General features: G+C 41.3%; 2 protein-coding genes across 15 annotated transcripts in view; one reads left to right on the top strand and one right to left on the bottom strand.

The window, feature by feature from the left end:
* The window catches only part of Ralgapa1 (Ral GTPase activating protein catalytic subunit alpha 1), a 220,128-nt gene extending 197,276 nt beyond the window's left edge, over positions 1-22,852 (top strand). For 4 of the 14 annotated variants that reach the window (XM_028869729.2, XM_028869727.2, XM_028869735.2 and 1 more), the window contains 3 exons: positions 13,502-13,626; positions 19,998-20,000; positions 21,459-22,852. In XM_028869729.2, coding sequence (XP_028725562.1) covers positions 13,502-13,626; positions 19,998-20,000; positions 21,459-21,607 — 277 coding nt within the window. In that variant the 3' untranslated portion in view covers positions 21,608-22,852. Of the gene's footprint in view, positions 1-13,501; positions 13,627-14,133; positions 14,165-19,997; positions 20,001-21,458 lie in introns of all 14 variants that reach the window. The other 10 variants (XM_028869733.2, XM_028869730.2, XM_028869741.2 and 7 more) reach the window with 4 other exon arrangements.
* Positions 22,853-22,870: 18 nt separating this feature from the next.
* On the bottom strand, positions 22,871-26,225 carry Insm2 (INSM transcriptional repressor 2). The gene has a single exon (XM_028869742.2). It carries the CDS (start codon positions 26,223-26,225, stop codon positions 24,738-24,740), a length of 1,488 nt encoding a protein of 495 aa, XP_028725575.1. The 3' UTR covers positions 22,871-24,737.
* Between the last annotated feature and the right edge of the window lie 975 nt (positions 26,226-27,200).

The following is a 27,200-nucleotide window of genomic DNA, read 5'->3' as shown; positions in this document are numbered from 1 at the left end:
GGCAAATTGAGAACATTGATGTTAATGGGTATTAATGACCAGTGATTGTTAATTCCTGTTATTTTTTGGTGGTAGTGTTGTGTGTTTCTCTTCTTTCGTATTTGTTGGTATGGGATTATCTATTGCCTGTGTTTTCATGGGTGTATCTAACTTCCTCAGGTTGGATATTTCCTTCTAGTGCTTTCTGTGGGGCTGGTTTTGTGGATAGGTATTGTTTAAATATGGTTTTATCATGGAATATTTTGTTCATTCCATCTATGGCAATTGAGAGTTTTGCTGGATATAATAGCCTGAGTTGGCATCCATGGTCTCTTAATGTCTGCATAATGTCTAGGCCCTCTGAATAGGCAAGACTGTTGTTTAGCTTGAACTGTTTAGGGGCCCCCAGGCAGTGGAATCAGGACCCATCCATCCCCAGTGCATGATTCGGCTTTTTTGGAGCCTAGTGCCTATGGTGGGACACTTTGTGCAGCTTTGGTGCAGGGAGGAGGGACCTGGACCTGCCTCAACTGAAAGTGCCAGGCTCTGCTGACTGCCCACGGGAGACCTTGCCTTGGAGTAGGTAGGAATGGGGGTGGGTAGGGAGGGAAGGCTGGGGGCGTGGGAGGATGGAGGACAGGGGAATTTGTGGTTGGTATATAAAATGAATAGGAAATCTCTTAATAATAATAATAATAACAAGAAGAAGGAGAAGAGAGAAGAGAAAAGAAAAGACGAAAAGAAAGAAGGAAGGAAGGAAGGAAGGAAGGAAGGAAGGAAGGAAGGAAGGAAGGAAGGAAGGAAGGAAGGAAGGAAGGAAAGAATGCAAGTTGGGACCGGGGAGATAACTCAGTGGGTAAAAACTGAACTATCAACTATGAAAAACCAACAGCCTAAGTTCATCCCTCTCGACCCACACAAACCAACAGATGCAGTGACGTGCTTCTGAATTCCCAGCACTTCTGTGGGAAGATAGAAAGTGGAGACGAGAAAATCGGCCAGAAGCCTGCTTCAGGGTTCAGCTGCTGGATGAAAGACCCTGCCTCACAACGAAGTGGAAGAAGAGAACCAACCCCCAAAGCCGTTGTTCTCTGACTTCCATATGCCTTCCCTCTACCCCATAAGTAGATAAGTCTGTCCTAATGCAAACAGACCATTGCTGGGAGGATGGAAGAGCAGTAGCGGGTGAAGATGAAGAAATGTGTCTAAACCTGCAGTGTAGCCAGAAAGAAAGAAGCAGAATGGTCTGGGTTTCTGGTGTTACTGACAGTATGGTGCCAGTGACAATCCCTTCTGCATTTGTATGCCTTTTGCCTGATGATTTAGGAGGAATTGCTGTTGAAATTCATAATTTTTCTCCTTGGAGAAACCTTTACAATGTATGTTTTATTAACCGTCATTTTCATAAATCTCAATTTTGTATGATTCAGCAAGCAATTATTGTCAGGCTATTAACAGTAATAGCTGGTATCTTTTTTTCTTAGTGAGACCAAGAAGGTATTCGTAAATGTTTGATAGTATGTACACATATTTGTCATTTTTGCAGAGCATTTGAAGTTTTATTTCCTATGATAGATTCTTTGTAGTGCTGAAAATCCAATTCAGTGTGCATGCAGTGGACAAGCACTCTGCTGCTGAGCAAACTCTACCTCAGCCCTTCAGTTTTTATCTGTAGCCAGGCTAGTCGAGACCCGCTCGCTGTGTATTGCAGACTAGCCTTGAACTCAAAGTCTACTTCTGCCTCCCAAGTTACTGAGTTTATAGATGTACAGCCCCACACCTGGTTTAGACTGTACATTCTTACATGGCAATCCTAACTTTTTTTTTATATATTATGCTTTTATACAGTACTGGCAAATGAAATTCTTAGAGCCTATCCTCTGTGGGGTGGTATCCTATTCTTAGTTATTGTATGCTGGCTTCGTGACAAAAAAAAAAAATTACTTCCACTATCTTAGACATTTTTGTCAAATCTCATGTGACAGTATGGTCCACAAATACCAATGTAGACAGCTGGGTCATATCTCAGTACTCCAGAGGCAAGACAGAGCTCCATGAGGGCCTGGACATACTGCTCCTCAATCACCTAAATTTGATGTTGGTCTACATTTATCTTTTAACTTCTCACCTCTGCTGAAACAGGGTTTTCTTCCCCATGTTAAAAACCTGTGTTCTGTGAGTGATAAGGATAGGCTGGGATAGTCATATTATTATTCACCACACTGATGCACAAATTGCCTTCTAGTCTTTGTTTAAATATTAAAAACAACTGTAGACTCGGATGGTATTTGGGGAATTCAGAGAACAAATAAATAAAGAAAGGCAGAAATCAGTCTAACTCGTTAAACCTATTGGCATGGGAACTAAAGTGCTTTTAATCCTTTTCATTTTACTAAAAGTAAGAATTTTTAATACTGAACTTTTATTAATTCAGTAATAGAATAAAAATTAAAGCATGGGTCACAAATCTCCCCATTTTCTTCTAAATACATTCTCTGAAACACTACAGTATAGCCTATTTAAATCTTAACTTTTGCTTGCCAAACCACTGTTACCGTCCATCTGTTCATGCCAGTTGTAAAGAAGGTTCAGTTTTTAGTGAAGCTTTGCATTTCACATAAGGTATGTGAAGTGAAATTTCACAAGGGACATGATGGATCCTGATTCTTAGTGATAAACCTTTGGGGCCATCAGGGTTGGCATATGGTCCAGTATGATATGAAGGCTTGGGTTCCCTGGCTTCACTTCTTTGGCGTGAAGCTGATAAAACCTGGCTCTTGAGTATTATTTCACTGGACACCAATCATGGGCAGCAGGAACTGCCCATTTAACTCTCTGTGGGAAGGAAGCCCAGAGAGCATTCACAATGGTACCATTGTCAAGTTGCAAACTGCTCTGAACAGCTTGACAGCTAGGGAGGAGGGGAAGGGGTTGCTTTACTAATTGCTGCTCAGAAAAGCGAAGGAGCAAAAATAGCTGCTGTAGAACTGATGTTTCCACATTTACTTACTCTCTTGATAGGAGTGTTGACTCTCCTTTAGCACATAGCTACCATCAAAAAGAAAGCAAATGAATATATTTAAATAGCCACCTGTAGTACTCCGTGTTAACATGCCATATCTGTTTTCAGCTCACCGGCTTATACTACAGCAATGTCATGAATGAATGTTTTATTTCATGATATTTCTATGTTTAGATGAAAGTAAATTTTATATCCATAAAATTTTTAAATGAGAATGGCTTAAAAACACCACAAAATCACCACAATTCATATATCCGATAAAGCTATAAATCTAGTTTAGTTTCCTTTACACTTTGCCTTTTTGGAATTCCCAGGTGACATCTGAATATAGATATAGTTTGTATAGTATATGTTATTATAGGAATGTAAATCAACTGTGTAACAGTTAGAGATGGTAAAGTAATCTACTAAAGGAAGTGAGTCAGCACATCTGAAGGGTAATTCCTACATTTACCATTTAGTAAATACCTAATGGCTGTTTTAATCATCTTTCTTACCTCAGTGAGTTCTGACTAGCTTGAAGATCTTTAAAAATGGGACGATTGGTTCCTTTTTATGAAGTATCATACACCCTGGTATTTGTATAAATACTCCCTGAGCTTTCTGTGTCCTGGAACTCTTAACAAGCCATTGGTCATTCTGAAGCAAGCAAACAGTGATCTACTTTTTTTCTTTTTTAAGTTAAAACCTTTTTTTAGCCTTCAGGGATTCTGACCCCACAGTGTATTTCCACAGGTGATTCTTTTTCCAGCTGAAATTAAATTGACTAAGGCAGCTACCCTTATGTAAGAGCAGGAAGAGAGATTTTTAAGAAAACTTTTTGCTGTAATTTCTTATATAATTGAGATGTTCTTGCTGAAGTTGGAGAAAGTCAAGTACATGTTTTATAAAATTAGTGAATCTGTAAAATTTACTAGAATTCCCTTTCCTTGTATCCCCTTAAATGATTTTAGTAAATGGCTCTAGTGCAGTATTTCAAAACCAGTAATTCATTGAATGCCCATTCTTCCTTCTACTGCAGAATAGATTATATTTAAAGTCAAGATTAATGGACAGATTCTGATGTTAAAGGCCAGTGTCCCAAGCTATCATTCCCTGGGGGCACATAGTGCATTAGTTTAAGCCAATATACTGCTTATCATAGAGTCTATGACCATGTTTGAAATGGCAATTTGCTGTGCTTTGTTAATACTTGCTATGATAATAAAATCACTTTTCTGTATCCCCAATAATTATAGCATTTAAAATCTTAATTATATTAGTGCACATTTAAGTAGAGATAACACTTAAGTAATTGTATACTGTAAAATCTCACTTTAGAGTTTGGGGAGCTTTTTTGTTTGGGGGTGGTTTTCATCTGTGTGTGTGTGTGTGTGTGTGTGTGTGTGTGTGTGTGTGTGTGTGTGTATTCTTTTCCTTTTTACAATAATATGACAAGGTTCAAGCTTAATATTTAACTGAAACTCCTACATTAATTTTCTCTGCTTTGATGTACTGAAAATTTTGTTTCCAAAAGGAACGACATGAAGAGACTGTGTTTCTCAGACCCTCCCAGTACTTATAAACTTACTCTAATACTAGTGATTTTGGAGCAATTCTTAACTCAGCATGAAAACTTCATTTTTACAAATTAATGATAATATTCTCAAGTATATCTTAACAAGAATAGATACAAATTTTTAATTTCATTAAATTTGAAGTCCACATAACTTAGTTTTTCTTTTAGATGCTTTGTTTCGTGCACCTTTTGTGAAGGTAGGAGAGAGAGATGTAAGTTTGTAGTCATGCTAGTGACATCTGTACACCAATGATTATTAGATTATTAAATCAGGAAGTATTTTCAGAGACTTACCTTAGATGGGTTTGAATTTTTAAGCCTATTTATTTGAGGCTAATCTTTCTTAATGTATTTACATGTACATTGGTAGAAATGAACTTATCAACTCTTCTAATGTTTTCATTTAGTAATTGACTGACTTATGAGCAATTATATATGGTACAAATGTATTCCACTCCAGCTTCCAGTAATAGGGCTATCCTCACACTGCCTTAGCACCTGCTATGGATTTTGAGTCATCTGGCAACCATGGGACTCCGATAAAGAAGTACCAGGTGTCCTGCCTATCTCTAATTGAGACGCAGTGAAAACAATACAGACTTGGCAATGTGGTTAAAAGGATGGATTAAAGCCCAGCTTTGTCTGCACTGACAAATCACAGCTTTTCCTAATGGTGTAGATAGTGTCAGCTACTAAAGAATTGCATTAATATAAGACACAGAACAGACAGTTGATCATAACTTGTTGCAGGCTTTTTGAGAAGGACTTCTGCTAGCATGCTGCAATTAAACAATATGAGGTTTAGGAGAATTTGTTTTCACTGCACGTGAACTAGACTGCATGTTTCATGGCAGATTTAGCTACAGTAGGAAAGAAATGGAATATCACTCCCCCTGCCAAATTACTAATTTACCAGACATTGCTTTGTAAGGTAAATAATATAGTTTACATTCATTTTATAAATGAATAGTGTCTATTAGTTCATAGGATACTTCAGTTGCCCTATATATTTCAGGTTCACAATACTTTACAACTAACATATGTTGCATATCTCAGTAAAATTCGTCTTCTTCATGATTCAAGGCTATTCAGTGATTTTTTTTTTGCCTCACAGTATATAAAGGTATTTCATGGCCTTCTAAAACTAAAATGTTAAATATCACTTGAATTCTTTTCTCATTTTTATTTTAGGACAAATGGGAATTTTTTAACTATGGTATATATATTAAAGTACAATAATTACAGTGTAGAGATATAAACATGTTTTCAACAGCCTCAGAATTTGGCTAATGCTCGTTGTCTTGGCCATCTTTGGGATAACATGCCTTGTAGTCCTTTTTTTTTTTTTCCTCTCTCCTCCACAAAACACACAGATCAGTGAAATTAGATACAAAGCATGCTGAGGCATTACCTGAAAGACCAGGCTCCCAGTCCCAGCTGGACTCAGCAGCACTTTGTGTTTTGTACGGTTTGCGGAGCTCTTCCTCGAAGCCTGGAGGGCTGATTGCAGAAGAAACATTTTTCTGCTTTGGGGTGGACAAAAACAATCAGGCATGTGACGAGGCAGGATGATCGTGAGTTTCAGACCAGCGTGAGCTCCGAAGCAAGACTGCTTCCAGAAACATTTTTAAAAAGACAGACAGACAGACAGGCAAACCAGATAGTTGATGGTTTATTTTGGTTCCACTTTATGTGTTTCCTTGTGTAAAAAGAAGTCCATTCGGTGAAAACTGCATTCACGTCTTGCTGGACAGTCGAATGCTATACTTTCTTGCCGCTCCTACCCATCCACAGAATAATGGAGATAAACAATCTGAACTCCTCAGCGGGCCATATTCTAGCTGGAATCTTCAGTAGACTTGCCATGTTAAATGCAGTATTTTTTATCCACAGTAGTTTTATTAGGAGGTAACCCCATTATAACTTGAAGCTCATCTATATCTAAATGTTTTTCAAGTTTTTTGTTGTTGTTTTTTTTTTTTTTTTTTGATGGAGTTTCTCTCACTCTGTAACACAGGCTGGCCGCCTTGAACTCACAGCAGTCCTCCTGCCCCAGCCTCCTAAGCACTGGGGTTGCAGACATGTGCCACCACATCCAGATAGTGTCTTTGTCCTTGTGTACCAAGCTTATTCAGAAACATGTCCTAAATTTTTTTTTTCTTAGACAGGGTTTCTCTGTGTAGCTTTGGAGCCTCTCCTAAAACTAGCTCTGTAGACCACAAAGATCCAAGGTTAAAGGTATGTGCCACCACTGCCCGACTGCCCTAAATTATTTTAAATTACCCTACATTTTATTACCTACACAGATTTTCTTTAAGATCCGTTCTCCTTTTTCAGTGATGGTCCCTTTATACAAATAAAAAATAGTTTAAACACTATTATAAAATCATAAAAATTTTTAAGTGTTAAATTTCCTTTTAAGAATTATTGAAAGTGGGGGTACATAGTTGTCTCAGTGCTGGATTATAATGAGTTGTAATTCTTTGCAACATTCATAGAATGTTTTCTTTAACCAGTTTTTCAAGAATAATTAAAGAGCAGTTTCCAATTTTCCCTTCCTGCTGCTGTTAGACTTCACCTGCTTATACACTGTTACAATGTGCTTGCTTTTGTTTTTGTTTTTGTTTTTTTAAATGTGACAAGTTCTCACTGCACAGCCCTAGCTGGCATGGAGATTGGCCCACCTCTTCCTCCAGAGTGCTGGGACTAAAGGTGTGGCCACCTCACCTGATGCAAGATCAAGAGGTGGGACAGACCCCAGTCTGCTCATAAGTATAGCTGGAAATGGCTGTGGCGGGGCGAAGGGGGTTAAGTGCTAACCCCACAAGCATGAAGACCCAAGTTCAAGGCCCAGAACAGCACATAGCAAACAAGACACAGTGATACAGTTATGCCCAGTGTTCCTTCATGAGACAGGAGGTGAAGACACCCAGAAGCTGCAGGCTAAGTAGACTGGTGTAAGCAGAGGGGACAAGGGACAGGTGTCAAGGTGAAAGGCCTGAACTGTCTGCTAACCTCCCTACACATGCACTGTGGCCCACAGACACCTGCATGTGCAACCTCCGCTCGCGTCTGTCTCTCTCTCTCTCTCTCTCTCTCTCTCTCTCTCTCTCTCTCTCTCTCTCTCTCTCTCTCTCTCTGTCTCTCTCTATCTCTCTCTCTCTCTCTCTCTCTCTCTCACACACACACACACACACACACACACACACATTTTTTAAAATTGATATTGGTGCTTTTCCCATTCCCATCTCTGTTGTCTCTTTCCTGGTGCCTATTCTAGAAAACTACACTCTTAAATAGCTTCTGGCAGGGTCAGTGACTCATACCTATTACCCCAACACGTGGGAGATGGAGTCAGGAGAATCAGAAGTTCAAGATCATCCTTGGCTACACAGTGAGTTCTAGGCTACCTTGGATTGTTAAAATCCTGTATCAAGAAACAAAGGGAAGAAGAGAAGAAACCCTTTCTGTTCCTGACTTGGAGGGCCAGATTCTGGTGGTACTTCCGTGTTGCTGTTGCACTTTGTAGACTAGAGGTTCTCTGCATTTTTATGCTGTATTTGAAGTGTTCGTTCTGTGGTTAGACTTGTGGAGAGACTAATGTCACAGGAGCAGAGGCAGAGGCCGTGCATTTTATCATTGTAGTTTCAGTACCTAGCACAAGTTGCAAAGCTGTCTTACAAATAGCACGTTTACTGACCAGATGATTCTAATAATGTAAGAAGTACTCAGCTTATAGCCACTTCAAGACAATCTAAATAACACTCTTCAATACAGTTGTTCATCCAGAATTTCTAAATAATGGTTTCTGTCAGAAGTCTCCCTGTGATAATATTCTTGGGATCTTGAATACAGAGAAAAGATAGAAACTCCTACTCCTCAAAGATACAGAGAAGTCACAGGCTGAGTGTAGAGCACATGCTGTCTAAGAAACCCAGCAATTCCAGAGCAGACCTTCCATTCCTCCCTAAGACTGCCACTGACAACAGAGACCAAAACTTCAGGCTTCCTTTAAAAGAAGCCATCTTTACTGTTTTTTCCTGTATTTAGGAGATAAGTCATTAAACCGTAAAAGAGGAAAATAAGCAATGGTAAAAATCTTGGATATTTGTTTACAATTATAATTTTCATAACACATGCTTTATGCTTTATTCATTCTTATATATGTATTTAAAGTGTGTATGCATGCAAAACTTTGCATTTTTTTTAGTATAATCATAAATTACATTCTAAGTGTACAACCTACTGAGTCATGCCCAACTGAGCATGATGGGCACACCTTCAACCCAGGCGCATGAGAGGCAGAAGGAGGTGGGTCTCTGGGAGTTGGAGACCAGCCTGGTCTACAGAGCAAGTTCCAGGACAGCCAGAGCTACACAACAGAGAGACCATGTCTCAAAAAAGAAAAAAAGAAAAGGAAAGGAAAAAAGAAAGTGTTCGTGTTTCTCATGGTAAAAGCAGTTTAAAATTCTAGGATTAAGAAACTTGTAGAGACTGAAGGTTGTAGCTTCTTTAAGAACAAATCTCCCTTAAAGTCTAGTCTCCTTGCAGTTTAATAAAATGAAAATATTTCCTGCTTAACCTTTTCTTCCTGTTTAATGTACTTATGTCAGAATAAATCAAAAGCCCTCTGCACATACCACAAGTAAGAAACATTACTGACATTGTTATAGAGTCCTGACACATGACTAGAGCTGTATGTTGGATGGATGGATGCTCACTTTGTAGCCCAAACTAGCCTGGCATTAAAACCCTCTTGCGTCAGCTTCCAAACTGCTAAGATTACAGGATATGCAAGTATATCTGGCAGCAAAGATATATTTCCTGCTTTGGTAGAAAACTTTCCTAGAGCAGGGTGTGGTGGAGTACACCTGTAGTTCCAGAAGATCCTGTGTTCAAGGTTAGCCTGGACAGGCTAGAAACAGTGGGAGGGGAAATTGTGGAGACAGAAGCTGCTGTGTACAAAGATGTGCACCAAACTTTAAACTAGTACAAAAATACTACATTGGTTATATTGGTCACCTTGCTGACAGCGGAGCAGAAGAGTACATGAAGAGTTCCTTTGAGTTTTACAGTTCCTAGAAGCTCATCAAAACTATTTGTATAGCTATAGTCCATGCATTTGGATATATTGCAAAGGTCCATACTTCATAAAGTATTGGACATACTTTTAAATAAATTAAATTCAAGAAATATGTAACAGCATTTGTACCACTGTAGCAATGAAAATAGATAATTCTCAGCTCAGATGTAGAAGAACCTTTGGGTTACAGTGTATTTATATTCTTTAAAGCCCTAATAAAGTAAATAGGGGCAGATGGTGATGCCCCCGTAAACTGTAGAAAAGAGAATTCATGCTTATATTTTCAGGGCCAGGATAAAACTGGGTTCTAGTTTCTTAACAGCCTGTCTTGAAATTTAAAATTAAAAGCAATTACTCAAAATGTCTACTAATGTAAACTTAATGAAGTTCAGTCGTTTGTTTTGTTTTGTTTCCGCACACAACATGGAACCTTTATTTCGGTGATTTCTGTACATGAGGAGTATGGAGCAATCCTTTACAAATGGAGCTGATTTTACCGAATAAATGACAAAACCAAAGCAGTGTCTGACACACACGGACTCGTGGGGCTTTATGGTTCAAACCCAGCCAGGAAACCAAGTTTGAGGATGCTTTCTTGTCTCATGTCATCTATCATCCAGCACCAGAAGTTCAGTTTTCTAAGCTGTTTCTTTGTGACAGAGCATATGTAGTGCTCTTCATTATTTTCAGAATTGTAATATCCCTTCCCCTTTTCTGCTCTGCAGAAAGTACAAGGTCAGAGGATTAGTGAGTGATTATATTGCTGTGATTGTAGCACCTGTGGGTGGGGAAAGGAGCAGTGGGGGGAGGGGGAGGGTGTGTATGTGTGAGGGTTGTGTGTAGGTGTGGGATATATGTATAAAGGGTGTGTGTGTGTGTGTGTGTGTGTGTGTAGGTAATGGGCGTTATTGTGCTAAGACCACTCTTTAGAGCTTATAATCATTCAGGACTGTGGTAGGAGTTTATCACATCTCCTAATTATATGTTTTCTGGACCAAAAATTGTGAAAGTGTATGTACAGTAGATTGGGTTGGTTCATTTTATGTTACTTAATTTGGCTGTAACAAACATGGAGAAACTATAGAGAACACTCACTTCAGAAGTTGGGTTTCTTTAGGCTATACGTATTTACCAAGCTAACAGTACTTTCTGAACTTAACCCACAAAAAAGGAAAGTTCAGGTTAGCCTGTGCTAATATGTAATGGGTTTCCCATTTAAAAGCTCACTCTTTCGCATAGACTTAAACTTCTCATAATTACGAAGCCCATTTTCATCAATGAAGATTTATTGGCATTTTATTAAAAACATTGTGTATTTTATATAAAATGTTACATGTCTGGAAAAGCTATTTTATAGGACTACGTGCTGTGGCTTAGAGTTCCTTTGCTTTATAAACCTTCATCTAGCACAGATCACCCTTCATTGTGCTTTATTTACCTAATCTCTTTTTTTGCTTTGGTGAATTTGGCACATTGGAGCTATCCTCCCTGTTTTAAAAATATTAACATTTGCTTTTTCTGCCTAGTTTTTTTTTATGTAAACTCTAAATAAGATAAAGTAAAATATTTCATTTATAGACCCTCTAAAGTAGAGCATTTTCAAAGCAGGTAGCTGTCTCCACCCTGCTTTCCATGAAGCGTTTTACCCATTCAAGCAGACTTTTAAAAACAGCTTGTTTTGATAGCAGGCTGTTCTCCTGTGGGCCTTCAGCCTTTGCTTCCTGGCAGCACCTTTGGTGCGAAAAGAGAGTGATCAATTGGGAGACTATCAGTGCCAGCATGCATAGAGTGATAAGTTAACACACCACTGGGAATTTCTAGGGCCCACCAAGATACTTCACTTCTAATGTGCTAACAAGCTCACTTTTCTACCTCTTGCCTCTTCAGTTATTTTTTTCTCAGAAGAGCTTAGAAGTTGAGTGCATCAGGCATAATGAAAAGCTCTGTAGGAGGGAGAAGCAATAACCCCATTTTTCCCTTTTCAGCCAAATAGAAAATTAGTTTCTGGTAATACACAAAGGCCAGTATTTTTTGTACAAGGGGCACTGCTGTGAATCAAAGGACTCTATTAACTGCAGAAAATTCGGCAGCTGTGAATCTCCCCCAATGAAAAAGTACTTTCCAACAAGTTGTGAGATATGTGCTATTATTCAGAGTGAACAGTCAGCTTCATCCTCGTCCATTTAGAGCCGTATACCTTCTTTTTAAACGTGCTGGGTCACTTTTCTGTGTGAAATTTGCCTCCTAAATATCTGCTACCCTTCCATAGAATCCTTCCTTAGCAACAGTCATTTTAATACAACACCTTGCCCTGCTGCTACCTATTTCAGAAGTAAAATTCTTTTAGAGTTCAACCACAATATACAGAATTGAAAATAGTAAATTATAAAGAGGTAGCATCCAGGTTATTTCAATATTTGATGCAAAAAAAAAATAAATTGTAATCCAAGAAGCGAGACTACAAGCCATTTCCAAGGCAGAGCAAAGGCTCCATTAAAGTCAGGTCCCAGCGGTGCTCAGTCTAGCCTCTAACTAGCCAGCTTTTTGCCACCTCTTAGTAAACTGTTGTAAATGTGACTGACTATAATAATATCACTCATTGAATTATCAGTTGAAATTAGCTCCCAAATGATTTTTCCTAGTTTGAGTCTGAATTCCTAGAAGTATTGAATTGTAATTTTTAAAAGAGAATTAACAAATTTTAAGATGGAAATACCAAAATGGCTTCTAGGGGGAGAAAAATCAATGCAAAAAGAAAAGCCACTGGGTGAATTTTCACCGTCCCTATGTAAATGTCTTGTATGCGTTTTCATTGTCTTTGTTAAATATCAACACCACACACCAAATACAGCAGGAGAACTTAAAACCTGAAGGAGAAACGTCAGGTGGCTTCTCAGTTCAGGAACTGTACGACACGAAGTCGGCATGTGCTTTTTCCTGATAATTGTCTGTTGCTGCCTGCTGCTCTACACTTTGACAGCCATTTCCATAGCTGCTTTCATGAACAACAGAAATATTCTCTCCCTTTCTTGCCCTTTCTATGCTAACAACACAATCAGACCTGCTGAAACAGGAAGCCTGGAGTGGGTTGTTCAAAAGCAACAACACTTGAAGGGACTGGTTGCTTGTCAATAATATCAGGGAATAGTCTGTGCTGAGAGGGAAGTCCAGGCTCTCTCTAGCAGTGTCAGTGTCCTGGAGATGCTTTGTCGGACAGTATTTAGGAGTCCTGTGGACTCTTTGCAAATATTCCTGCTTGTTGTAATTGTAATTTCAGTGTTGTAATTGATGGGGTATTTTTTACTGACACACAGATTCAGCTATGCATTTATCTTAACGGCATGGAGTTATTCGAGGATTATAGCAACAGTAGTCTTCCATTCAAAATGAGAGCAATTGTTGAGCAAATACAGAGACTTTAAAAAATGAAGATATGTAGGAATTTCTCAATAAGTCTTTACAAATAAAAAATGGAGAATTGGGGACATAGTATTTTAAGCGCAGTATAATTTTATTGAATGACTTTTGAGAATAAATCTGCAGATGAAACTTGATTAACAAGGTAAGAAAGGCTCAGTCTGACCAGCTAACAGTTGAACCTTTTCTCAAACTGTTCCAATGATAAACCAGTATTACAATTATTCTCTAGTAGATTCCTGTTAAACTATCATTTGTCATGGAGTCAAAAGAAGTAAACTGCCATTAAGAAGTAGACTTTTATACTTTAAAAAGGGGCACTTTTAGTAGTAAGAACAGGAAACAGTTTACTAAGTAAGGATGCATTTGTTGTCCTCTCATAAAATGTGCTTGTTGGTAATGTACACTGCATCTCAGTTCATCCTTAACAGAAGGGAATCAGCTATGAGGAGAGAGCACGGTACTTGCAGACAATAGTCCAGCACCATTTAGAGCCAACGACGTTTGAAGACTTTGCAGCACAGGTTTTCTCTCCAGCTCCCTACCATCACTTACCTTCTGATGCAGGTAAGAGGAAACAAAAGTACTGGTTACTTGCCACAAACTCAAAATGCAATACCCTTTTCTTCTACATATTGGTTGAATAAAATTCTGATCATTGAAATATATTATTTATGACTATTTGAGTTTGGCCTGTAAATTTTTTTTTATCTGAATGTGGTTCCTTTAAAAATCCAGTAACCTTCATAAAAGTACATGGTCCACATCACAGTTACTAGCTCTTGTGTTTTCTGAGATTCTAAAGCAGAGGGAACTCTCAAGAGGATCACATTTTATGGCCAAAGATAATGGTGTCATCATATCTGACTTTATGAATAAAGCTAAACCAGTCTAGATTTAGAAGCATTGAGTACAGCAAATTGTGTTATAATATTGGAAGATTTTAAGAGGGTACTGCATTAATACAATTAACTAATTTTAAAGAAATCAGAAAAAAATGACTCGTGGCCTTCCTATTCTGTAATATCTTGCACTCCTTATGATTGTTTCATTTATTTTATTTTCCCTCTTTAGATCATTAAGTATCAGTTCTGTTTATCTGAAGGTAAGACAAAGTGTCAACCAAAGCATCTTCTGTTCTTCTCCCATTCCCTTTTTCCAGAACTAGCAAGCTCTGTGCTTGTAACTCAGACAGTAAGCAGACTTAACACTGCCCTGGTTCATACTAAACATTTCAAACGTTGTCACTAAATTTTTCCCCAGAATTATACTAACTAACCCAGGTCTGCATGAAACACTAACATGGTTTGGGGATAAAGTAACTAATGATAGGACTCCTTGACTGAAACTAGTTATACCCTGTTATATTGACTTCTTTTGTTTGTTGTTTCTCAGCATGAAAAGTAGCTCTTTTGAACTGACGTCGTGTGTCTTTGTATTTTTGCAATACATTCTATTGTTACTAGATACCTGGACTCATCGTTGGCTTTTCTCTGTGTGCCTTGCACTGCACCAGGCCCCTGAAATCCAGGGATGAGTTGTGGTGATGTCCAGGGGAAGCAGAAAGAGCATAATAGGAACTTGGCCAAAATAAACTACTTCTCACTCTTGTTACATCAGATATATCTCTTTATATCAGATAAATTTAAATGCACAACAGTTTTTTAAACTAATCTATTTTTAAATAGAATTATAATTCTCAGTTGAAGTTTCATTAATGAAATTAAGTCTTTCTTTTATTTTAATAAATAATTAATTTGCCATCAGAAAAATAATTTTACCAAAGAACTTAGAAACCTTTCAACTAATAGACCTAGCAAAGAGGAAATATGTTATGCAAGATTAAATCTTTTGAAAATAATATAAAAAGTGTAAGATTCACTTTCATAGATGGACACTATATAAAAGTGATCAGTTTGGCATTAAGATAAAAAGGCAAAAGAAAGGAAAGGTATCAAAGGTGAATTACTGAACAGCAAAATGAAAATGGGTTATGTATACCTGGGTATTGTCATCGCCAGTCATCGAGACCATCTCATAAGGCTATATTAAAGACTTTTATAGTTAGGACAAATTCTTACCAGGATGGTACTCAGTTCAACACAGTATAATCTATAATAACAAAACATAGTACCTGAAGAATAATTTTTCTTCCATTCATTTCAAATCTTTGTTTTCCTGTCATATTTCACCTCTTACATAGAAAATAATCCTTTATACTTTAAGTCAAAATGAGAGACTTTGAAGTAAGTATTTCATAACAATTTGGACCTGACTGGTTCTTTACAAAACTGACATAGTATAATGTTTATTGGATTTTTTTTTTTTGAGACAGAGTCTTACTATATAGTTCAGGTTAGCTTTGAACTCTTCTAAACACTAGGATTATAGGCTCACACCAACCTGCACACATAGCTAAATTCATTTTGTAATTATAAAGTTTGTTTGCTCCGTTCAGGAAATAGATTATTACAATTGAGAATCAACTTTAGATGTCCTCTGCATATAAAACAATACTAATCAATAGTGGTATACGTGAAATTAAGGTTTTTTTGTTTTTTTGTTTGTTTGTTTGTTTTTGGTTTTTTTGTTTTGTTTTTTTTTTTTTTGATTTTCGAGACAGGGTTTCTCTGTGTAGCTTTGCGCCTTTCCTGGAGCTCACTTGGTAGCCCAGGCTGGCCTGGAACTCACAGAGATCTGCCTGGCTCTGCCTCCCGAGTGCTGGGATTAAAGGCGTGCGCCACCACCGCCCGGCGTGAAATTAAGTTTTTAAAAATGCTAATATGCAGATATTCCCTGTAGCCAACTCTAATGTACTGTATTTAGACTCAGTGGAATAGTATTGAGAACTATATTCACAGGGACTGGCAGGATAGCCCCGGTGGTAGGATGTATGTTTACCAGACTCAGAGCCCTGGCTGAGCTCATTCCCTAACTGGGGGTCGGGGCCGTGTATGTGTATTTATATAATTCTCCTCATCTGAAATGTACTGGTTAACAGTAATCGGCTAATAGTGATGACATTTAAATCTAAAAATTTGTTCATGTAACTTTATTTAAATAGATGTGAAAGATTTCGGTGTACCATAATTGACCCATAAATTACATAACTGTGTCTTCTCAAAATGTGCTGTCTGTGGCACTAGACTGATAACTTAAGGGAAATTATTTTTATCCCTAAGGTTATTGAGGGAAATACTGTGATGTCACACAATGTTGATCTTCCATAACTACATTAAAACATTATTAAATTTTTCTTGTCCTTTATTTTTTTTAAAAAAGTTACAGGAAATTTTGTCTTATCTTTGTCAGGCATGAATGTAGAAAATATCAAAAGTTTTTTATATATGTAAACATATTTCTTTAAACTGTAAATTTGAAAATAAAATTGTCCTTGTTCCTGGCCAGATTTCAGTGATAGTTCAAAACATTCATACTTCTCTAATGCTGCCTTGTTTTTTCAGCATTGTCCTGGGGATTTTTTGTAATAAAAAATTATACGATGTTATTGAGGAACAGAATCCTTCTTTGCTGGGTACAATAAATACTACTTAGTCTTTCTCAATTTCAGCATTAACAATATGCCCATAATTCTAGTACTATGTATTTTTATTATATCAACCATAAATATGGTATAGTATATCTGGAATTACATGTTAGCCTCTAATATACCTTCTTTTGGTTTTTTGAGCAGCTTAGCTATTCTTTAGCAATTAAGGAGTTGACTAATAACTTGATTATTTACATGTATGGACATGATATTTCTATATATACACCATTTTTATAATTGCCTTTAGAAACTATCAGTCTTGCTGTTCATTCCCATGCTAGGTGTTGCCATATGTAGATAGGTTAGGATGTGTGGCCTTTGGGTCTTTCTTTCTGAATCTTTAAGGAGGACATGTCACCAAAATTAGATATTATTTTAGGTGCTTTAAGCTCAGTGTCCTTTAAACATTATTTTAAACTTTCCTCCCAGACAGTGAAATAATCTAAAGGAAAATATTTTAGCTCCTTCAGAAGATACTTATATATAAAAAAAAACTAAACACTAGTTATAAGTGCCAATATGAAAATCAGTTTCCTTCAGTATATTAGCATAATCTATAAATTTGTTTGATTCTTTTAAAAAACAAGATTCCTGCTCAAATTTGTGTGTCAGTGGATTAGTCTGAACTTGTAAACAGGCAAATGTGTTCTTTTCAGTACACTTGGAAATTTGACTTTTATGTTATTAACCAGTAGATAAAACTGACTTAAATAGCATAATTTGTGGCAATAATTACTGGGTTCAGTTTTCATATAGAACACTCATTTCAATGTAAAACTTTGGTAATGAAAGTAATAAATAGTTGAGGGTGAGACACTGCGTACTGCAGTATGTGGACCCTTTCATTACGTCTTCACAGCATGTCTGTGCAGTTTTAAAAGGAGAAAGAAACGATACCAGGACCACCTCACAAGTGGAGGTCAGTCAGCATGTACTCTGACCCTGCCTGCCTTCAGAGCTCATGGTCCCAACGTCACAGTTGCCATTAGGTCCTTCAGCCCTTACTGTTGGTAGCAGTGAGAAAGGGGGTGAGGGTGAGAGAGAGAGAGACAGAGAGAGAGGTGACTCAGTACCCATCACATTTACAGCTCAGAGACTTAGAAATTTGTGTTTGTAGAGCTCTACTTTTCCACTGAAAAATCCTTTAAAAAATTTTAGGGTTGCCAAGGAAGAAGTATATTTTGAAATCAGACTGATCTGGATTTAAATTGTAGTCCTGACATTTATACTACATGAAGTCAAGTCAATCTGTACTATACCAGTTTTCTCATTTGTAAGGAGGAGAGAAAATACAAGAAGCCTGACCTGGTTTATTCAGGTCTCCAGCAGTAGTTTTTCAGTGCTTAAAATGAAATCCCTTGTTTGCCTGTATGTCTGTACAATTTGTTTGGAATAGTGTGTTACTTCCTTTATGACAGTTTGGGCTGTGTCTGTGTGATCTTAATCATTGACTCTGCAAATGACATTAAAGCTGGAAGTTTGTTAGGGTAATCTGACCTTTAAGGATGTATTTTATAGCACTTTCAACAGAAAAGAGGATAAACCCTCTAATTTCTGAAAATTAAACCTAAATGTACGTCACAGATATTCTCCGCATTTGGCTGACTATATTTCATAGGTAATCATTTATCCAAAACAATTTCTAGTTTCTACCCTTCTTTCCAAATCCTCCTGTTCTGACTCAAAGTCTCCTCATGGCTCTGTGGCAGCCTTGATGTAACCATGCTCACTTTGTACCTGCTACACACCAGGCTCTTGGCTGCATAGTCCTTAATCTCCACAGCTTGACCAGTAACTCTCCCTGTCTCCATTTCACACATAAGAAAAGGACTGCAGTCAGCTTGCCCAAGATGAAACAGTTCATAAAGCAAGAGGTGGGCCGGCAAAATGACTCAGCAGGTAAGGTGTTTACCACCAAGCCAGACAAGCTGAGTGGGATCCCCGGGGATCATATAGTAGACTAGGGAGAGAAGTGACTGTCACAAGCTGTCCTCTGACCTCCACATGCCCCATGGCATTCATACACACAGACAGAATAAATAACTAAATGTAAATACATAATTATTACTATTAGAAAACAAGAGTCCAGCAGTACCTAGCCTCATTCTTTCTGACATATTCGCATTGTCTCTTAGTTGATCTAACTGAAGTCACTTTCAAAGTTACAGTATTTTACAGGCTTTACAGTATATATACAGTATATATACAGACACTAACTGTAGGAAGTTTTAAAGTGGCCATGCTTATCAGCAGACAGTATAAACCAAGCCAAAATAAATTTAAGAATCATTTATACTCCTTTTTAAAATGTCTGTGGAGCCTCCCAAAGTCATATCCATGGTACCATCTATGATGGTTTGTAGTAATCAGCACGCAGTACACCATCTTGTACTGTCAAATGTAGACACCCATCTGGGAACACTTGGATCAGGTAGTGCACAGCCATAGGAGCCATGGGTACTTTTTAAGCTACCCTCAGAGGATACAGTGATGACAAATAATTTAGTCACATCTTCATTACTCATCTGGTGTAAATCAATAATTGGAAAGACTAGGTTGTAACAGGGATAGCAAGAATGACTGTTTTCTTTATAAATCCAAAGCCGAGGCCTGCTCCTGGGGGCTGCTGGGGTGGGGCTCTGCTGAGTCTACTCCACGGGTCAACTGCACAAGTGGAAGCATGAGACCTCCACCAGCCCTGACTCGGCTGACTTCATTTTAATTGCATGAAATGACGTTTAATCATTTTAATGTGGCTCTAGCTACCTCATTACATAGTGCCTATCTAAAGTTCTTATGGCCAGCCACACTGTGAGGCAATAAGAAGACATGGGAGAATGGCTGGTTTTGAAGACAGTGCGTTCTACATAGAGAAGTGGGATGTGCACCCTGATGCCCAAAGATGGGCATCTTTCCTGTCATTCAAAAGTGGGGAAAACAAAAACCAGCAAATCTCATTGTCAAACTGCCTTCAAGAGTTCAAGAGTTTCAACCAACAAAAACAGTTTACGGAAACATGTTGGTTTTCTCCAAAAACTCTTCATTCTAGTACTGGGTTTGAGGATTAAGAATTAACTGGGATGCTTGAAAGCAATTCTCTTCAGTAAAACTGTGGTGATATAAATGTCACATGTCTGTCCAAGATGGTGGCAACTAACCAGGTGTGACTCAGCACTTGAAAATAGCTAGTTTAGCAAGGAGTTGAAATTTTCATTTTAATCCATGAAATTTAAACAGTTGTAGCTATTACCTCATTACACTGTCTGTCTAAAGGTCTTATGACTGATTGGTAAGACAACCAGTGCAGTGAAGACATTAGGAGATGTTTCTCGGCTCTCTCACAGACTTTTTTCCTATTCTCTTTTCCTGTTTGAACTTGTTTTGTTAGTTGGTAAGTATGGCATCTGAACTGGGAGCGTTGGCCATTGCGGGACATCACCACCCTAACTCATTGCATGCCAGTTGTGTTGGGAATACAAACCTGACTGCTGTCCGTTGCTGGGGTAACGCCTGCAGCGCCTGCACAGGCTCCCTCTTGTCTGTCTGTCTTCCCTTTTGTTCTCCACTCTGCTCGCTACTGCACTTTCCCTTCCCAGCAGAAAGCATGCACTGCCGCTTCTGTTCCCTCCAGCCCTCGTCCAGAGACGCTGGCCCTCAAGGAGCAGCGCTGGGAGGGAAGATCTCTCCTCACACAGCAGCGCCTGCATGGCACCAGGGAGCCCGGAGACTGCTCCTCGCTGTCCTTCCCACTCTTGTGCCAGGCTTCTCTAAGTAGGCTGTGGACTTGCATCCTCTGAGTATTCTAGTCTGTGTCTACTGTGAGCCAGCTCGGATCATTGGGAGGAGTAAATCTGAGAGAGAGAAAAAAAAACAAAAACAAACTTCCTGCTTTATTTCGTGGGCCAGCCTCATCTGGTTAGAAAAGAAATAGTGGAGAAGATACTTTGAGCAGGCAGTACACAGGTACAAGTGACAGGCGAATGTCACTTAGAAATGTCTGTCAGTCCCTAAGTATAATTAGACCATTTGGCTTTTCAAAGTACTTTGAAGAGTTCTTTGGGGATGTGTTCTTAAGATGTCTCAGTAGGATCTGTACTTATTGAGCATTTTTGTTTTTCTTTTACAAATATGTATATCTTCAATTTGAGCATGAGTGTTTCATTGCATCATCATTCCCAAGCCCGAAGTGTCAGTGAGGCTCTGGAAGAAGTGCCCTGTCAGGGACACGGGATTTTCCTAGTTGACTTTGTTTTGCCTTTTTTACAATTCTGTGTCTACTAATTCTACTGCTAACTGTAAACACAAAATGAACACAGAAGCATTACTCATGTCTAAAGACATGTTCTAAAGTTGGTTTGTCTTATCTGACTGGCTTTCAAATGAAAATTCCTATCTTTTTCCTTCTCCCAAGAATTTGTCTGCTCCTTCTGTAACCTCCTTATCTACTAGCCTGGTCTCCTGGGGGCCTTCCTGTTTGGAGCCTATCGTGGAGTGAGAAGATGCTCTCTGGCTGCTCAGTGCAGCTGCTCTTCCTTCCCACCTCCCACGACCTGCCCTGCATGCTGGCAGTGCTTTGGATCCCTGGTCTTTCTCCAGGATGCTGGCTCTGGACACGATAATTGGTGCTTTTTTAAAAAATATGACATGAGCCACCAGGTCACAGGGGTTCAAATATATTAGTAAGCTTTGGGAACTAGCAAGTCTGGGACTTGCTTTTTTTTTTTTTTTTTTTTTTTTTTAAACTTCTGAAGTCCTTGTGAAGGGTTGGGATCTTGTTCCAGATAGCAGCAGAAAGGTCATTACAGTCTGAAAGACTGGAGAATACTAACATGCTCACTCTCTCCTGCAGGATCCTACCCAGAGAGTCTACCCAGTGACGCTTCCACAGCAGCACAGGTAGATGGGGCCGACCTGGCCTCTCCAATGTCTCCTCGAACTAGCAAAAGCCGAATGTCCATGAAGCTGCGTCGGTCCTCTGGCTCAGCCAATAAATCCTAAGGAGACAAACAGCCCAGCAGTGATCAGCAGTAGCCACCCTGGCACAAACGTAGTGTTAACTCTTTCAGGCCTCATGTTTGCCATAACATTCATGTTCCTTCCTGTACACTTATTTGAGAAAACACTGGACTTAAAGTAACTTGCAACTTACTATTTTAAATTTGGACTATTTATTTAGTTCAGGGGTTTTTTTTTCCACACTCCATGCTACTGTATTTTGAGGGGATTGAATTTTATTCCATACTCTTCACTTTCCTAGATAATCATGTCTAAGTAGTGCTGCCTTCAATCCATGATTAATGTTGAGCCAAGATATAATTGGACAGATAGTCGTGTTATTTATTGTGCCTCATTACAACTTTGTAATTCAATAAATACATAGTTTTTACAAATGTAACCATTTTTTTTTTGTAGTGCTGGGAACGGACGCCAGCATCCCAAGCATGCTAGGCAAGCACACTGCCCTTTACAGCCCAGCCCTACAAATGTAAATTAATACAAGCATTTATAAAGCTAGAGCAAAAGCTGCACATGAGTTCGTTACACAGGATGTGGACAGATTGTTTATGTTCCAAACAGAAACACTCTAATGGCCATGCAGCAGCTCCGATTCCAGCTGAGCTTTCTCTTCCCAGGTCAGTGTCTCACTTCTCGGCAGTGCAGAAGACAACACAACACATTGAATAACTAGGAAAATCACCGCTGAACTTTGATTTCTGTTGAGCTTCCAAACAACTGTGTTCTGCTTTTGTAGGTGGCATCACTGTTAAATACCACTTCTGTTTGGGGGCTGTGGTCCTTTATTATTGACCCCTTTATCCTGGTGTGTCTGTGTACTTTGTAAAGTACCAAAAAAGAAGGTGGTGGAGAAGGGTGGAAGACTTTTCTCATATAAATGTTTTGCTCAAATTATGTGTACTGTTTAAAAAGAAGGGAACATGACCTAGGAGTCTTACGTTAAAGCTAATATTGTAGTACTAAACTTGCTGCAGGTGCAGATTGGTGTGCATCCCACCTCCAGAAGTATTTCCTGTAGTAAATAAGCTGCCCCTTTTGTTTAACATGGGCATCTCCTAAGGAAATGTAGCATGATTGATACCAACTGCATGTGTAAATACATCCTCCTGACAAACCACAGAATATAAATTATGTATCATTCATGTAGTGTCTACAGATTTGTACTGGGACAAAAAGATGACATGATATTTAATAAAACAAAATAAAATATTCTTCACACTTCCTGTCCATGATTGTATTCTATTTCATGTATTTTCAGACTTAAAAGCAGCAGGGCTATGTAATTGGGAGAGGTAACATATCCCCTAGGGCAGCTTAGCTAATCATGAAAATAAACATAAACGCTGTTTTCAGAATCAGCCCAGTGTACTTTTCAAAGGTCCTCCCGCTGTCCATTTGAGCACAGAAAGTCTTCCACTTCCTAAGTCTGGACAGAAACTTGACCAAAATCAATGCATCTATCTCATGACATTTGACTTTTGAAATTTTTAGTGTTTTTTAATATACTTTCAGGAATAAAACTTTCTACCAAATTTTTCTTAGCAAATTTTTAGAGTTACTAATTTGCTTTTTTTTTAATTAATGCTCATAAATAAAACAATCAAATGAGTAAAGAGATCCTGTAGGAATGTGTTTAAAACACTTGAGTTTCCCATAGCCAACAGGAAGAATTTTTCAAAGGAAAATCAAACTTAACTCCTTACGTATTTCTATTGGATTGATAACAGGTAACAAGATGAACAGAAAATACAGACTTGAAATAGTCACCATTTATAATTTGTTATCTCCAGGTAACACTATTGAGTAGACTTAAAACAAACAAAAACAGTCCTATTCTCCCCTCCATGGAGCTGCAGTCCTCAGCTCAACTTCCAAGGAGGAATTCCCATTGCATTTCAGCACTGTTATATTCCTTTGCAAGGTATACTATCTCCTGCCTTTGTGTTCTGTCAAAATAGGTCCCTAAGATTCCAAAGTTGAATGCTGGTATTAGGAAGGTAAGAGATGTGCCTTTGAAAATACACTGTGTTCAACCACTTCTTAAGACAGAAGAAAACAGGTACAGTCTACAGAGTACATTTATTTGGCGGAAGCAGCTTACAAATCTATTGTTGGACAACACTCAGCCAGTGTCCCAGACTCTGGCTATTGAGGGAATAGATACAGAATATACACTGAGTATGATTTACAAAAAAAAAAAAAATCAAACATTGCTCCTGCAAAGAAATATAGGATATTGAGTGAATTGACATTCAGTTCCATGGTGGATTACATCCTCCTTAAGTTGAACAGTTTTTGATGTAATATGCAGCAGATTTACAGCATAATCGTTACATAATTGGAATTAAATCTTTCTAAAACATTCAAACTTTAGGAATGAGTATGGTATTTCAAAAAAAAGATTATGTAAAGAAAAAAATTAAGTAGCTCCTCCTGGATGCAGCACATAAAACAGGTAAATAATTCAGAGAGCACACCAACTCCTTCCCACTAAGCCGCACCTTCCCCACCTCCAAAACCTAATTTTAAAAAGGAACTAATACATCCAAATGAGGAAAGAAAGTTTCACGCCAGACAGCAACATCCTCTTGTACTCCTGTCTGTCTACAAGGGTAGGTCCTCCTTCCCTGCAAGTTTGGCATCAGTCACATAGCTTGATTCACAGAATATACAAGGCAAGAAATCTGACCCTCTTGAGACAGAAACGACCTAAGTGCCTGAGGTGACAAGAGAGAGAAACGTTGGTGACGACCACTTTAGGTGTACACACTGAGACTTGCACGCGTTCACTGCGACTTTCCATAGGAACTACAAACCATAGAGGATTCATTGGGGTCTCCGGCGTTTTAAGGAAAGGGATGTCCTGTTTTAGCGGGGAAATGAGGACTTCAAGCTGTCAGTTTTGACCATAGATTTTTATGCCAGATACATACCTGCTCTAGAGAGGGGGTTTTACATCTCGCTGCCTTCTCCCGGGCGGATCGTGACCGGGAGAGTTTTAAGAGGGAAGGCATGGGGAGGAAAGGAAATTGCCAGACGATGAAAGCCCCACAGGAGTTCCCATATTGTTTTCTCCAAGCCATTCTCGAAATCTCACCAGGCCTCAGTCCCCTCAGCAGCCAGGCCGCAGTGGCATCTGCAACAGCAGCACTTGCCGGCTTTCTGAGGGGTGACACTTATTGATGTGCCGGGTCAGGCCCGGGGAGCTAAAAAAAGTGGATGGGCAGTACTTGCATGAGAAAATCTGCTGAGTGCTACCGTCGGACGCCCCTCCAGGGCCCGCTTCCGAGGGAGCCCCGACCAAGGCGGGCAGTAGCAGCTCCTCGCGGACAGCGTGCCATAGCCGGTGCTTCTCTCGGATATCCGCGGACGGGAAGTGCGCCCCGCAAAGCGGGCACGCAAAGGCGAGTGGGGCTGTGCGCTCCGAGCTGAAGCCCGGGGCTGGTGCACGGGCCGGGCCCGCCTCGTGGGTGCCCAGGTGCTTGCGCAGATAGGCTTGGCGACGGAACTTTTTGTGGCAATACGGGCACACGAAGACCTCGGGTGTCGCCCCCACGCTGGCACCGCCTGGCCCGGGACCGCGACGCCCGAGCATCACCTCGGGGTAGGGGGCCTGCGGCCGTGCTGCCTCTGGGTGCACCAGCGCCTGCAGGCCTGCGAGAGTGGCGCTGTCCCGGTGCTGACCGGCCCCGGAGCTGTCCCGGGCCTGCGGGTGCTGATCGTCGGTCCGCGGCATGCGGCCGTTCTCCTTGCCCGCCGCCAGGGAAGGGTCCGGAGGGGTCAACGGCGCGGAGGGAGGTTTACTCGCGGCGCAGGAGGGCGCGGGACGTGGCTTGTGCCAGCGGCGATGGGAGGCGAGGTTCGCGGGGCAGCTGAAGACCTTGTCGCACTCGGGGCAGCGGTACTCGACGCGCACGATGCGGGAGCAGCGGTGCTGAGCCAGCGCGAAGGGGTCCGCGTACTGCTGCTTGCACAGCTGGCAGATGAACTCCCCCAGCGGCGTGCGGACGCCGCCCAGAGCCCGCGCCGGCGCCCCGGGCTCCTCCTCCTTGATCTTCAGACCGAGCACCGGGGACGTGGTCACCTCGTCTGCGAAGCTCAGCCTCCTCACCGCCTTAGGCTTCCTGACGGCCGCGGGCGCCGCCGACACGCAGCCCAGGGCGCCCTTGCCGCGGCGCTGGAGCCCCTGCGGGGCGGGCGTGGGCGCGGGGACGGAGACGGGGACGGCGACCCGAGGCGGCACCAACTGCTCCCCCGAGGTCGCGGCCGCGGGCGCCGCGGAGCAGAAGGCGGTGGCGCTGGGGAAGGACTCGGCGGAGACGGGCGAGCGCAGGCAGCGCTCCAGGAACGCGCGGCGCAGCTCGGGGCCCGCCGGCCTCGCGGGGCTGGGTCCCGGGCCGTCTCCGCCACCCGCGCCCCACTCGGCGCCGTCCCGCGCGGGCGCGAGGCAAGGGGACCCCGACAGTCCCCGGCCGGGCTCGTCGGGCGAGGGCGGTGCAGCAGCGCGGGGCCCCGGCGGCGGGAAAAGCGGTTCGGCCGGGCGCGAGCGGTAGGAGCTGCCCGAGCGCTTGGTTCGCTTCACCAGGAAGCCCCTCGGCATGGTGGGTCGGGTGCGCGGGCGAGCCCCGGAGCTAGGCGGGCTGGGCCGGGCCGGGCATGCGGCTACCGGCTTTATAGCTGAGACGCCGGGCCGGGCCGGGCTGGGCCCCTCGAGCTGCGCCGGCCAATCAGGAGTGGGAGCGGGTCCCGGGGCGGGGCCTTCGCCCACCGGGGCACCGGGACCGAGACGCGGGAAGACGAGCGGGCGCGAGGGGCTCGGAGCGCCCTGTCCAGCCTGCAGGGACCGCGCGCTGGAGAACCGGGCGCCACCAGCCCGCCAGGCGCGGGGAGCCGACCGAGCCCGCGCCCCCGGGGCGTCGGGCTGAAAGGCTCGGCCGCCGCGGGGAGGACCGTGGAGGGCGGGAGTCGGTGCGGGAACGGGTTAACCGTCCTCGGTCAGGACTGAGCTGATGAGAAGCAGCAGCGAGCGAACTGCGGGGCAGCGAAATCCACCGCCCTGTGCCTACACTTGACGGCGGGAGCACGTCTGCCATCCAGTATCGATCCGGACTGCGCGCGTCTGTGATACTATGAGAATTCATCTGGGGAGAAGGGCTCTCGGCGCCGCAGAGCGTGCGTGCTGGCAAACCTCTGGAGCTCAGGACGCTGCACGGTTCGGGCACCGAGCTCTTGGCTGATAAGTGCCTCCTCCCCTGGGGGAAGAGGAGTGGGGAGGGGAAGGGATCTAATTTTCGGCTGTCCTCACATAAAGTGGTTTCTCTGTTCACACTTTCCACTTAAGCTACCCAGAGACATGACTTAATGCCTAACTGGCCTGTTTAGCATGGAGGAGATTGAGTGAGAAATGCTGGTAGAATCGGCATCGCATCTGCTTCCCTGGACATGACAAGAGACGACTGCAAAAGATGTTCTGGTAGACCAAACTCAACAGATTGTCGTCTGGCCCCCTGCCACCAGCCTGGCACTTGGTTGTTGTTGTTAAGAACCGGAAGAGATTTGAAAGTTTGTAATACTA

Source organism: Peromyscus leucopus, chromosome 14 (genome assembly GCF_004664715.2).
Source record: "Peromyscus leucopus breed LL Stock chromosome 14, UCI_PerLeu_2.1, whole genome shotgun sequence".
Taxonomy (NCBI): Eukaryota; Metazoa; Chordata; class Mammalia; order Rodentia; family Cricetidae; genus Peromyscus; species Peromyscus leucopus.
The sequence above is the reverse complement of the archived record's forward strand: the minus strand, read 5'-3'. Positions and strand labels throughout refer to the sequence as shown.